General features: G+C 35.8%; 1 protein-coding gene across 1 annotated transcript in view; it reads left to right on the top strand.

The window, feature by feature from the left end:
* b4galnt3b (beta-1,4-N-acetyl-galactosaminyl transferase 3b) overlaps positions 1 to 13826 on the top strand; it is a 34199-nt gene extending 20373 nt beyond the window's left edge. The window contains exons 5-20 of the mRNA XM_056235976.1: positions 261 to 351; positions 433 to 533; positions 615 to 682; positions 1269 to 1347; positions 1420 to 1486; positions 2413 to 2556; positions 3281 to 3390; positions 3522 to 3622; positions 4063 to 4127; positions 4495 to 5905; positions 6993 to 7246; positions 8448 to 8601; positions 9175 to 9247; positions 11691 to 11844; positions 12429 to 12555; positions 13038 to 13826. Of these exons, the coding sequence (XP_056091951.1) occupies positions 261 to 351; positions 433 to 533; positions 615 to 682; positions 1269 to 1347; positions 1420 to 1486; positions 2413 to 2556; positions 3281 to 3390; positions 3522 to 3622; positions 4063 to 4127; positions 4495 to 5905; positions 6993 to 7246; positions 8448 to 8601; positions 9175 to 9247; positions 11691 to 11844; positions 12429 to 12555; positions 13038 to 13146 (3108 nt within the window). The 3' untranslated portion in view covers positions 13147 to 13826. The remainder of the gene's footprint in view (positions 1 to 260; positions 352 to 432; positions 534 to 614; positions 683 to 1268; positions 1348 to 1419; positions 1487 to 2412; positions 2557 to 3280; positions 3391 to 3521; positions 3623 to 4062; positions 4128 to 4494; positions 5906 to 6992; positions 7247 to 8447; positions 8602 to 9174; positions 9248 to 11690; positions 11845 to 12428; positions 12556 to 13037) is intronic.
* The last annotated feature ends 1291 nt before the right edge of the window (positions 13827 to 15117 follow it).

Genomic DNA, 15117 nt, shown 5'->3' on the forward strand with positions numbered 1-15117 from the left:
ATATCATATTAGTTATAACTAATATATTAGTTATAGTTTTTACTAAAACTATTTGAATTTTAGTACTTCAACCTTTTCTGTTTTCTGTTTAGTTATTTCTAATTTTAAGTTTTCATCTAATACTTGTTTTATTTCAGCTAACAAAATTTGTTAGTTAACAATAACAACACTGTTAGCAACATACTTTTCTTGCAAAATTACATTTGTATGCATTGCAAATTGCATATGATAACACTGTTTTTTTTTTAAAATCTCTGTAGAATCGTTCAACTGTGAAGAAACTTGCTGTGTCGCCTAGTTGGACCAATTATGGACTCAGGATATTTGGCTACATACATCCTTATAGTGATGGTCTGTACGTCTCTCTCTGACTCGCACACATTCAGATTGTGTGCTATTGTCCCACTGTTAATTCTTCCCTGTGTTCGACAGGTGACTTTCTGTTTGCAGTGGCGTCTGATGATAACAGTGAGTTCTGGCTCAGCGACGATGAGAATCCCGTAAATCTCAAGCTCCGTGCTTATGTTGGAAAGGTGAGTATTGACTTTACAATTACTTTTGCGCAGGTGCGTGAAATGGATGGACTTAATTTTGTGTGGTTCCTCCATTTTTAGACAGGTAGAGAATGGACCGCCCCAGGGGAATATGGGAAATACGCCAGTCAGAAATCAGATCTTATTCCGTAAGTGAATGCGGTGTTTGTGTTTCATGATGCTTGAGGGAAATGCTCACACACCTCTCCATGTTATGACCACATACATACCTCAATGATGAAGAACTATTTTTAGACTCAGCGTGTGTAGATTCACAAGCTGCTGCTTGTGTCCTAATTCGGGTCATGGCACAAGGCGGGAAGTCATTAGAAGTGATCGTCTGTTAGTCGTGATTTGTAGTGAGTGTGAGTGTGAGAAACAAATGTTGGTCAAGGTTACATTTCAGTAACATACTTCAAATCAAACAAAAATGGGTCAATTAATTGTGCTTCCTGAACTCAAATCACACAAACAGTGCTGATCCAGCTAATCTGTATAAACATCCAACGGTAAACAAACATGCAATCGATCCAGTCTTCAGTGTCACATGACTCTTCAGAAATCATTCTAATATGCTGTTTTGATTCTCAAGAATTATTAAAGAACATTTCTTATTATTATCAATGTTGAAAACAGTTGTGAAACTGCTAAAAAACTAATTCAGGAGTCTTTTATGAATAGGAAGTTTAAAAGAACGGCATTTATTTGAAGTAGAAATATTTTTTTGTGTTACAGTCTTCAGAAGACCAGTAAATATTTCTTTGAGCTCATTCATAAACAGAACGATCAAGGAACGGACCATGTGGAGGTTGCGGTGAGTGTGTTTACTGAGGGTGTTGCTGTGATTGTTGTACACTGTTATGACACTGCCTGTATTTACTTACAGTGGCAGCTCAAACAGGCTGGACACGGATATTCAATCATCGATTCCAAGTTCATCTCCCTCTATATCAGTGAGTGTGTGTGTGTGTTATTTTGGGCTGTGGTTGTAGAAATGTCAGGGTAGTGTTAAGATGCCTGGAATAGCTGCTCCTGTCCACACACACGCCCTAAAATAGAGCTAATGATGGGGTAGCCTCCACTGCACAAAGTGCGTTTGTGTGTGTGTTGTCGTCTTATTGCTTCAGCTGCCCTTTGCGTTCATTTATATGTAAATGTATACAGTACTTATGTAGCTTTAGCCACTGTGTTTTTGGTGTACTTCAGATTGCTAGTTTGTCAATATCCGTCTGTCACTGCATCACTGTTTTTATTGTTAAGTAAAACTATTTAAAAAAATGTGTCGATTGAAATGAAGCTGAAATAAAATTTCATTTAGTGCTTAATTTAGTATACGCGGTTATATGAATATGCAAATTAGTCTCCGCCTCCACTCACTCACACCAGCTCAGAATACCCGATCCACTCGGTCAACTTTACTGTAGTAAACGCTGCACAATGGCAAGAGAAATACTGTTTACTGTTTACTGTTTTAAAAATTAAAAACTTGATTTTCACCACAGGGGGTCTTAAACAAAAAGACAAAAATGGATTGCAAACTTGCTAATACTAAAATGAAAACTAAAAATATGCAAATAAAAGCTAATTCAGGATATTAATAAATATTGTAATTGTATATAAATAATACAAGAATAACACTGCATCGCATGTGTGTATGTTTACGTTTTCTCTAAATATTGTAGGTATGTCAGATGATGATGCGGACCATGTTTAGAATGGAATGGAAGTGCATACTATTTTTTTAAAATACTGTATTATATTAATGGTATAATACGTTGTAAAAACAGTATGTTTTAAGTACCGGTAGTATATTATTTTTTATTATATCGATAAAAGTTTAAACACAAGTATATACCTGATTGTGTGTTTGTGTGTGCAGATGAGTCCACTCTGAAGGCAGGAGATGTCAATCACATTCCTCAGACCACTGCCAGTCATGTGACTCCGCCCCAGAGGTCATCTCAGACTCCGCCCCATGGAGCAGACATGCTGAGAGCAGATCCACGAGACTCGTTTCATCAGGGTGAGAAATTCAGACACAAACTCTCACTCACTTAATACAATTTTTATAGTCAAAATAAATATAATACACTAACAACGCAGACCTGATGAGCCATTAAACACTAAACTTAAAACATGAGAGTGAGTGAATATTAACAGAATTTTCAAATAAAGTGGACCTGGCAGATTTAAGAAAGTTCTATTACAGTATAATAAATAAATCATTGTCCTCTGCACTTTGTATTACGATTATGAAAATGATCCCATCACTTTATATTTGCTTCTTGTTTCTAGTTGTTTGCTTGTTCCTTAAATTTTGTGATGTATTGACTTCTTAAAGTTGCATGTGTACAAGGCAAACGAAAACATATAATATTCAGAACATGAATTCAGCGCCACCTTGTGGCAAAAGAGACATTTCCACAGTGTTTCTCAACCTTTTCGACTGGAGGGCCCTATTAATGGAAACTGAGAATCTTGATATATTCAATTTAATTAATTACAATCCATTTTGTGATTTCTGAAGTTTTAGGAACTGTATCCTCTTTAGTAGAAACAATAGTTATTGAGTTTGTTTATTTAGCATTTTCATTTAGATTTAGAGTTTAGAGATTATTAGAGCCTTGAATGTTTGCTCAATAAAGACAATAACATACATACAATAAAGTATGTAACTGTGTATGTTAACAATAATAATAATAGTGTTAATTCTTGTATTTCTTGTTTGTGTGTATTTGTATGTGTAGTTCCATTACTGGACAGGCTGCGTTTGCAGGGAGTTTTACCTGACTGCATCTATAACCCCAGTTACATCATAAAGGGATATCCTCTAATGCGCTACCAGGGCCTGCAGTTTGTAAGTGCTTGAACACACATAAATAAATAGAACATTAATAAAACAAAACAAATATTTCATAGCATTCCTTTTTAATGCAATGAATGTTGTGCCTATGTGAGCATGATCTTGATCAATCTAATCTGATGCAGGTCCACCTGACGTATGTGTATCCCAATGATTACACACGGCTCACACACATGGAGAGCGATAACAAATGTTTCTACCATAAAAATCCATACTACCTGGACAGGTAGACACACACAACTACACTACCGTTCATATGTTTATGCTCAACAAGGCTGCGTTTATTTGATCAGAAATATTGTAAAAATTAATATTGTGAAATATTATTACAATTTTAAGTATTTGAATATATTTCAAATGTAATTTATTTCAGTGATGGCAAAGCTGAATTTTCAGCATCATTACTCAAGTCTTCGGTGTCACATGATCCTTCAGAAATCATTCTAATCGCTGATCAATTATTTTAAATTAAATATTTTTTAACATGATTAAAAGTATTAATTAAAAAAAAACTCAAACATTTGAATGGCTGTGGACAGTCTGTACATGAGTGAAAACACACACACACACAGTCATGTAGTGTGTTAATCGATGATGTCATTGACCTGGTTCATCATCACATGCACCTTGTGTATAATGATCTCAAATCAAATCATTTCTTTTCAGATATGGCTTCTCAAACTACATTCAACTTGATCTGCCTGAAAACGAAGAGCTCATCAAATTCAAAGGTACAGCAAACACGTAGTGCTTTAGTTGTGTATTTACATTTAAAGACAACATTAAAACAACATTCTCAATGCATTTAACTTCCTTAATGCGACAAGAATATTTAGCAGGAAATGAGCAGGACTTAATTTTATGAAATTATGAAATCAAACATTTTTGTCTTATTAATAATAACATATCATGAATTGTGTGTAATAAGATCAGGTACATTTATTAAAATGGGGTCAGTTTTGTTGTCTTTAACTCTTGAGTTAAAATATGCAATCCGCATGATGGTTCAGAGCATTAAACACTCTAAAAGGAAGGTAAAAGTGTTTACTTATTCCCATTATTTCAAGACACCTCATGCTTGACTTTATCTTCCTGTAGGAGATAGAAATTATGAGAAGAAGCGGCAAGAGGAAGGTATGGAGAGGAACGAGGTTCTCCAAGATTATGGCGATTATTACGATTACTCAATGCAGATGCGCCGCCAACTGTTCTCCGTCCAAAAAAATGGCAGAATCAGAAAAAAGAGGCAAGACGGGAAAATTGATGTCGAATTTGAACAGATAGACCAAGACAACCAAGCTAAGGAAATCCCAAAACCACCTGAAGAACCACAGAACCTCCCAGAGGAACCACAGCACCAACCGAGAAGGAAGAAAAAGAGACGCCCTCAAAAACACCTGAAGGACCAACACTACCTCCAAAATGCACCTTCTGAAGTAAAGACCCAAGACCAGAGAAAAGAAAAAGACTCTGTGGTTGCACAACCGATTCAGGATTTCTTCATGGAGAAGATACCTGATCAGCAGAATCCAGGACCAGCTCAGAAAGAAGGCCGCTGGAGGTCAGAGGTGAAACATCAAATGGACCAATCGCTCCGTCAGGATGGTGGAATTGAGCTCCACCCACTTAAAGCCCAACACGGCAATAGTAGCGATGGAAATCCAAACCCTGTTGCCGTCAGAGACGGAGATATTCCCATGAAGAACATACGAGAAGTCGATGAGTTGAAGGAAAGGTCAGTGACCAACCCTGCCATTTTTGATGAGGTCCAGAATGAACATCATCACCTTGTAAATCGGATGGGTAATCGAAAAGTCTTTCTGGGAGAACATGTGGACAAAGCACACAAGAACTCATTAGATGTGGTAGAAGTAAAGAAGAAGAACGGTACAGATGAACGACCGTCTTTGGATGGGGATGAAGTCAAAGCAGAAGCAATGATGAGGCCCAAACACCCAAAACGTAAAGCAGAAAAAGCTGTGCATGTTCTGAAGGACAACCCTGAAAAGGTTGTAGTAGATGACAACAGTCAAAATGACAACAATATCATCAAGCATACAAAAGTGGCACATCATCTCCCAATCACCCAAAATCCACAGCAAAACACATCATATCAAAAGGGCAATGAGCACAAGACGTGGGTCCTCTCCGCTCCGCCCACAGAAGAGCAGAAGCACTGGGGTGGTGTAAATGATGCCAGAAGGGGAAATGAGATGCAGGATAGTGAGATACATATAGAAGAGATTGACGATGGACGAGGTGAAGAAGACGGTTTGGTGGATCATGGTTTCTCGGAGGAAGAAGACTATGACCTCATCAATAAGGCTGTGTTTGATGTGGAAGTCAATTGGTCTCAGACGTTCCAGGCTAAACCCCTAGATCTGTATGCCATGCGCTCCGATTGGATTGATCTGAAGTGTAATGTGTCTGGAAACCTGCTGCTCGACGAATCAGAAGCGCTGTCCGTAGTCGAAGCTTTTATGAAGAAACTAAACAAGAAATACCCAAGGTAGGCTGACTGTTACAATTATTTTTAATCAAATATCCGATCAATACAATATGCAAAAGGGTGTTTGGAATGGAATACTAGCATATTGCATACCACACATTTTATACAGTATACTGCCTGCCATTTTATTAAAAATATTATGTGAAACCTGCATCAACAGGGTCACATTTGTTTGTATGGGTTTGTTCAGAAAGTAACATGTTCCGTAAATACAGCAAATTATACACTACCGTTCAAAAGTTTGGGTGCAGTAAATTTTTTTTTTTTTTTTTTTAAACATTACTACTTTTATTCAGCAAGGACACATTCAATTGGTCAAAAGTGACAGTAAATACATTTATAATGTTACTAAAGAGTTCCATTATAAACGCTGTTCTTTCGAACTTTCTATTCATCAAAGAATCCCAAAAATTAAATGTGTAACAGTTTCCACAAAAATTTGAAGCAGCACAACTGATTTCAACATTACTAATAATAAGAACTGTTTTTGAGCACCATATTAGAATGATTTCTGAAGGATCATGTGAAACTGAAGGCTGAAAATTCCGCCTTGCATCACAGGAATAAATGACATCTTATAATATATTTAAATAGTAAGCAGTTGATTTAAAATGTAATAAAATTTCTCAATATTTCTGTTTTTACTGTATCAAATAAATGCAGCCTTGGTGAGCATAAGAGACTTCTTCTAAAAACAAAAAAAAAATCTTATCAAACCCAACTTTTGAATGGTAGTATATACTGTATATTTTTATTTTTTTTCTATTATTTTATTGTTTAATGAATATAGCATTTTAAATTGTATGCACTATGCAGTATGTGTGTGATCTTTTGGTATTCTGATCAAACAAAACATCAAAAATATTAGTTCATTATTTCTGGTTCATTCGTCATAATGAAAATTGGAAGATCAAGTCAAGCGCATTGCATTTTGGAATACAGTCTGCTCTGGTCCTGTAGCATTGAATGCATACAGAAAATCTCTGAACAGTAACAATAGTATGAGTAGTATGGTAATATGCCATTCTGAACATTTTTATTAATCTCAGACATAAATTGGTGTGTGTGTGTGTGTGTGTGTGTGTAGGCAGTTCTCTCTAGATCGTATCGTGAACATTGAGACGAAGCCTGATTATAATCGGGGCAGTAGATATCTCCTGGAACTGGACCTGCTGGAGGCTTCAGGACACCACTTGCGCCTGGTTCAGTACATCTTTGTGAAAAGAACTGAAGATTGGGGTTCTCATAAAAAACAAAAGGTTCAGGATGAAGAACTTAAGCTTTGCAATCCGTATAGCTTCTACTGGAACCCGACAGCTACTGTCCACTTCATCATCCCAGGTAAAACTCTCTCAAATAGAGAAGGATGAAGAACCAGATTTTCAGAATTTTATTCAAGATGCTTTCTTACTAAGAAAGATGGGTTGTTCTGGTCTATTACTGGCACAATCCAAAAACATTTATATTGGTAACCAGCAGTAAGATCATTTTAAATGGTCATTACACAAAAGTTGGATGGTTTAGCAGAAGTTACACCAGCATATTGAAACAGCTTTGATTTATATCTTTATGCATAATTGTCTATTTAAAAATCCTCTGCTACATTCTGTAAAAAATTTTTAGGGTTTATAAATTTGGTTTATAAATGTATATACTGTGTATGTATGTGTATATATATATATATATATATACTGTGTATATATGTGTGTGTGTGTGTGTATGTGTAATGTATACTATATATATATACATATACATATTATACATACATACATACACATATATATATATATATATATATACATACACACACACACACATACACAGTATATATATATATGGTTTCTAAAATATATATATATATATATACATACACACACACACACACATAGTATATATATATATATATATATATATATATGTATGTATAATATGTGTATTGTAAGATATCATAATGTTTTTGAAAGAAGTCTCTTGTGCTCACCCAGGCTGCATTTTTTTAATCAAAAATACAGTAAAAACAGTAATATTGTGAAATATTATTACAATTTAAAATACCTGTTTCCTATTTGAATATATTTTCAAATGCAATTTATTTCTGTGATACAAAGCTGAATTTTCAGCACTATTACAGTATCTTCAGTGTCACCTGACCCTTTAAAAATCATTCTAATATGCTGATTTGCTGCTCAAGAAACATTTAGAAAAATATGTCGTTCTGTTTAATATGTTTTCAGTATTACTTAATATACTTTTCAGATCTTCCTGACCTCAAACTTTTGAACAGTCGTGTATTTATTTGTTGTTGTATTATATATTTATATATGTTAAAAAACTTTCTGCAACATTTTTGGGAATGTTTATGGTTATTAAATATGAAACTTAAAAATAATGTTCTTAGAACATTGGTTTCTAAAAAATAACCAAACCAGAACCATACCATAATTTTGAGGGGATGCTCAGTGTTGGCTGGTTTATGTACATGTTTACTGTCAGCTGTATGAAATATCTTAACAAGACACTGTGTGTGTTTGTGTGTCTGCAGTGAAGAACCAGGCCCGTTGGGTACAGCAGTTTATTTCTGACATGGAGGAGTTATACCGCACCACTGGAGATCAGAACTTCAACGTCATCATTACTGACTATGAAAGCACTGATATCAACATAGAAAAAGCACTACAAAACTCTTATTTACCCAGGTACATTTACAGGTTTATAATTATACGCATACTAGAGTGAACCTCTGAACTTCATGAGTTTGATTCCTTGATCATTTGGCACATTGTCATTTCATGCTTCTGTAGCTATCATATTATAATTATATATATTTATTTTGCTTGGTTCTTCTAAAACAGTGTTAAAGGGGTAGTTCACCCAAAAATGGACATGTTTGGGTGAACTTACCCTCAAGTTGTTCCAAACCTGTATGAGTTTCTTTCTTCTGTTGAACACAAAAGATATTTTAAAGAATGTTGGTAACCAGACCGTTGATGGTTAGCCATTGACTTCCATAGTATTTTTTCCCTTCTATGAAACTCAATGGGGCCCATAAACTGTTTGATTACCAACATTCTTTAAAATATCTTCTTTTGTCTTCAACAGAGGAAAGAAACTCATACAGATTTAGAACAACTTGAGTAAATGATGACAGAATAAAACATTTTGAGTGAACTGTTCCTTTAAAGACACTGTTTGAATAATTCATGTACTTCAAACCTTGTAAAATGATACCTCATTTTGACTCCTTTTCTATTGTGTGTCCTCTATTTCAGGTATCAGTACCTCCGGCTGAGTGGAAACTTTGAGAGATCAGCAGGACTGCAAGCAGGAATTGACCTCATTACTGTAAGATTAACACACACAATCACTCACACGCACGCACCACACTTGCACAAAATATGCTTGAATTTCTAAAACTTGTGTTCAAAACATGCCATGAAAGCCTGGGGCCGTATTCATAAAGAATCCTAATGCAAAGAGTTGCTCCTAGTGACAAAATTCTAAGAAAATTCTTAGAAATGTGGGCGTTTACTCTTAAATCCTAGTAAAGGAAAAAGTAATTCAGAAAGTATCTTAACCCTTAAAAGAGGTCTTAAGGTCAAAATTGTTAGGAGTACGGACGAGGACTTTTAAGAGGCTTAAGAGTTTCTTTAGCAGAGGAGAAAATAGCAGAAAGACGAAGAGGGAGAAGAAATGTGTTGCAGACAATGGATGACAGTGAGTTAATAAGACCCTATATTGACACCCGGCCCGAATTTTCCTTTAAGGATGGCCTTGTGTTCATCCACTAACTGGGCTAACAGTAAACACTGTTCCCCTGTCCAGTCGGGCTTTCTCGGCCGTCTTGGTTTTGATTTCATGTTTGTTACATTAAAACCAACATTCAAACCACCACTTAAATAGACATGCCAGCAATCAGTGTAATTGGAAAGAGTGGAACAATTTTTATCATTCTAAGCCAATCAAATACCTTATAGGAAATTAACAGCATGGTAAATAAATAAAAAAAGGATTTATATACACATATATAATGTGTGTGTGTGTGTGTGTGTGAGAGAGAGAACGGTCAAATAGGAAAAATTACGCATGTAATTTCAAAGGGAAGGCTTAGAATAGACCCTATACTTAAAATCACTCTTTTTTTCCTTCTTGGACAACCAACCAATCACAGTCTTCAAAAGATTGTCTCATACATAGCAACGGGGTCAACCCCGCCTCCTCACTAAGATGAAAGTTTTTGTCTTTTCCTTACTCAGAGTTGCTCTCAGATCGGTTCCGAATCGCTCTTAAAGGTGCTATATGTAACTTTTCTTCTAAAATGAATCCTTTTTGTATTGCCTGCATGAAGGGGTTGTAATCACACATTACAATGATCCACTTGTCGGGTTTTGCTATTACCTCTGAAGGCCAGTATTCCTATTTCTATGTGAAGTCTCCGGGTCGGATTTTCTGCGAAAGCCACCGGATGTGACGTGCATGCGCGCTCCCGAGCCTCTCTCCTTTCAGCCTGTGCTCACGTAAATCCGTCTCTATAGCACGCATTGTGTATTATCGTCCAATTTATACGCAAAATTGAGTTTTTACGTGCATATGATACGCAGTTTTCGCGTGCATTTGATATGCAGTTCATTTGCGTGTAATACACACGCACCCCACACGACTATCAAACCTACCCTAACCAACCCATGCGTATCCTATGCATCCTAAAACTCATTTTCGCGTATATATTCCACGATAAACACACTGCGTGCTATAGAGACGCATTTAGTGTGATCGGGTTGCTCCTTTTTATATACAGTTTATGCGACGGCACTGCAGCTGACGACATGGAGTCTGATAACACTAAAAAACGACCTGCCTCCAGCACAACACACACTCCAACACAAACTCCACATAAATATAAAAAACAAAACAAAAATGTATCTGCTGAAGCTCGTCAGGCCAAACGTGAATCGGATCGACTTAGGATGAAAGCACGGATCAACATCGGCTGAGCGTTTGAATTATGGAGAGACCTCCGCTATTTTTATTGTGATAAATTACAGGTTTTCAGATATGCTGAAATAAATAATGGTAAACTGTAATGAAATAGCAAGGTAAACTACAACATACATGAGACATGAAATGAATACAAAAGACTGTTCCAGGATAACAAAAAGTAGGTGCTTTAGGATTTAACTTTTATTTTATGCAGCCTATCTACTAACGTCACTCATCCCACTACTATCATATTGTTTATAATACACATTTCCAGACACGTTCAGTACATGTTACTTCCTACGATCTTACTGTACATTGCTGCCTGATTGTGAAAGATACACGAATAGTTAGTGAAATGCCTTATGCTGGATAACACCACATGTCGGCTAAATGCAGTCAATGTAACGTTATCATGGTACGAGCATGGAGCATTAGTTCAACGTCAAGCTGATAAAAGTAGCCTATTATTGTAACGTTGCAGTGGGAGTTTACATGAGTTTCCAGCATGTTGTGTGATGCTTTCTCCGGTGTGTTGAAAGTCTCAGTGTGGCCGGTACCTGAGCGCTCGCTCTTGTGTTCGAGCACGCGCGCTCTTGTAAAAATTGGTTGCAATCTGAAACATCACCGATAGAGGCCGCTAAAAAATACATATAGCACCTTTAAGCTAAGACTCCTACGTAAAAGGTTTTAAGCTAAATTAAGAGTTTTCTGAGAGGACTCTTAGAATCTTTATGAATACGGGCCCTGATCTTCGTTAATGCAAGCTGATTGATGTCACTCAATTAAGGTCTGTCTGTCTCTCTGTCAGGACGATCACAGCATTGTGTTTCTTTGTGATCTGCACATCCATTTTCCTCCTGGCTTCATCGACACTGTGAGAAAACACTGTGTGGAGAGACGCATGGCCTTTGCTCCCATAGTCATGAGACTGAACTGTGGCGCTACACCTCTGGAGCCTGATGGTACAGTCTGTTACCTAATAACACTGTCAAATACATCCGAGAGAATTACATTCGCTCTGTACATCAATAGATTAGATACAATACCTTTCAAAAGTGTGTGGTCTTTAAGACTAATATATTTGAAGAAGTCAACAAGGCTGCATTTATGTGGTCAAAAATACATTAAAAACAGGAATATTGTAAAGTATTATTACAATACACAATAACTGTTTTCTATTTTAGTGTTTTATTTATTCCTGTGATGTAAAGCTGAATTTCTAGCATCATTACTTTAGTCTTCAGTGTCACATGATCTTTCAGAAATCATTCTAATATGCTGATTTGCTGCTCAAGAAACATTTATTATTAATGTTGAAAACATTTGTGCTGCTTAATAGTTTTGTAGTAACTTATTGAAAGATGAATAGAAAGTTCAAAAGAAAAGCATTTATTTGAATATTTTGTAACATTTATGTCATTACTGTCACTTTTGATCGATTGAATGAGTCCTTGCTCAATGAAAGTTTTTTGAACAGTAATGTAGATGTTTAAATTCACAGCAGAACCGCTGAATATCAGATTCACAGTGTGTGTTTAATGTGCAGGTTACTGGGAGGTCAATGGCTTTGGCCTTCTGGGAATTTATAAATCAGACCTGGACTCTATTGGGGGCATGAACACCAGAGAATTCACTGACCGCTGGGGCGGAGAGGACTGGGAACTACTGGACAGGTCAGTCGTGAGACGATACGCTAATAAAAACCATAACCACAGCTTTTTAGCTTATCTCAAAGTCAGTATCCATTTTTCATACTGTGCATTATGATGTTGGGATTTCATTTAAAGTGATTGATTTTAGTTTTTGCCTTTTATTTATATAAAAATACAACTTAATATATATATATTATATATATTTTTATTGTATAAAATTTGACTAAAATAGTATAGAACTAAAAATGTATTTATTTTTATTTTTTATGCACATTTTTATTTCCTTTCAAAGATCTTTGAATTACCATCATGTATGGAATGTGCTATGTACATAAACTTGCCTTGCCTTTCCTATAATATTAATATTGGCTATTTATTGTTACCTATAACATGAAAATAATTCAGCTTATCTTGTAAGACAGAAATGTAATATCAGTGCATCCTTAATGTCAAACAGAAATGATTTGGTGTGTGAAGTGCCTTGTGTTATCTGTGGTCTGTAGGATCCTTCAGGGTGGGCTTGAGGTGGAGCGTCTGTACCTCAGGAACTTCTTCCATCACTTTCATTCAAAGCGTGGAATGTGGAATCGCCAGATGCTGCGCAACACGTAACCGAGTCAACAGTCTCGCCGCTGCTGAGCAACGGTTACCACGGCACTTTAAACGTTTGGTGAACCTCAGGACATTCCAGATGTGCGTTCCAGATCGCATCTGATCGAAGGTGATTTTGAGGTGAAAATTAGTGGAAACAAACAGAGACTCAGGAAAAGGTGATGTTTTGTTTGAAGATGAGTTATGCAACATCTCCAGCTGCTATGGGATCATTTCCAGAGTAGAAATGTTTCTCTAATGCCAACTACACTGTCAAGGAAAAAAACTGTAAACTGAGCTAAAGGAACATTTTGAGGTCACTGAAGGTTTCAGCATCACTTCCAGGTCAATAATATGCCTTGAGTTGCGTCTGGCTAAGTATTCTGTTCTCACAGACAGAATTGTGACGTACAATGAGATGCATATACTGAGAAAATGTGTATTTATTCAGGTAGATGAGTGTCTTGGGTGAGGGGTTTGTCTTTGCACACTGTTATTATGTGTTTTATGCTGTGTGACCTTTTAGAGACTGAAAGAATCTGTGGACAAAGCTAAAGAGATGTGCAATATTCCCAGAGGCACAGAGCGTGTTTTTGAATAGTGAATTAATTCAGGTTAGAAATGCTGATCCGTTTTCAGGTCAATCGCATAAAGCTTGTCAAGAACACGTCTGCGCCATATTTCGTCCCCAAAATACAAAAGGAAGAAATAAGAAATTTTGTTTAAAGAATTATTTTCCCTGTAATTTTCATGAAAATTAGGCACATTTTACCTCCAAATTCTCATTACTGTAATGTAGAAAAATAAAGACAAGTCTGTATACATCATGGTGCCTTAAATGTAAGCTGATTTAAATGTAACAAAAAAAAAACATATTTTGTTACTGTAATGCAGTACAGGAAAACTAAAAGTTTAAAACATTAATTCTATTAATGCGAAATTTAAGTACAGATGTGCTCAATTGTCATTAAACATACTGTCACAGTACCTTAATTGAAGGCTTCATTTTCTTTATGCAAAATGTCATGAAATGAAATGGCCTTGTTTTTGTGATATTTGCCATTTTATAGTGTAATTCAAGGTGTTTCGATGATGAAAATGCCATTTTTTTTGTACAAAAGAAAGGGATTTTCCTGAGTTCCATGCAAGTTCTTCTTTGTTCATGACACATTCCAGCCATTAAACCCGGCTCATGTTGATTCAGACTGATTCAACCATGTGCAGTATTACTTGAAACAAATTAGATCCTAATAATATTCATCAAACAAACAAATTCATATAAAGACAGTGAGGTTTTTTTTTTTTTTTTTTTTTTTTTTTTTTTACTTTATGGGTTATCATTTGGTTTATGTATTCTGATGAATTACTGCCCAGTGAAAGCTGATGTTAGCCATGCTCACTTATACTGTAAGTGCTGTGTTTAATTTCAGATGGAAATATCTACTGTGGTGATTTGGTGCTGTTTTTCCAGAGATTCTTTTTAATGGTTATACATGCTCTAAATGTTACTGCCTTACCGTTGTTGTTTTTTTGGTGGGCTTTTTTTGTAAAAACAACAAAAAAAGATGTAATGCATTGTAGATCTGACAGTCAATAGTGTCAGTGTTTTTTATTTTTTCCATATATTTTTTATATGAAGGATCTTCTTGTAGGAGGCAAAGTTAAAATGTCTTGTTTATGCAGATCACCAACAACCTTAAAATAAAATCTCTCTTTTGGTTTTATGTTTTGTTGAGGTGTGTATTTACGACCAACCTTATCAATTGTTCGGTCAAAAGTGGAGTTATGTTTGTGATTTACAGTGAAATGATGAAGAACCTTCTACACAGTTTCTCTGATGCTAGACGTTCACACAGTTTGTGGCTTAGCTTTTATTAAAAATGTAAAGGGGTATTTGGATTGGAATGACATGAAGGTGAGTGAATAAAGACAAAATATTCATTTTTAGGTGGTGTCTTTTTACCATTTCAGATGAAAAATATGGGACGAGGC

This window comes from Rhinichthys klamathensis, unplaced genomic scaffold, assembly GCF_029890125.1.
Source record: "Rhinichthys klamathensis goyatoka isolate OS25496 unplaced genomic scaffold, OSU_Roscu_1.1 h1tg000436l_1, whole genome shotgun sequence".
Lineage (NCBI taxonomy): Eukaryota > Metazoa > Chordata > Actinopteri > Cypriniformes > Leuciscidae > Rhinichthys > Rhinichthys klamathensis.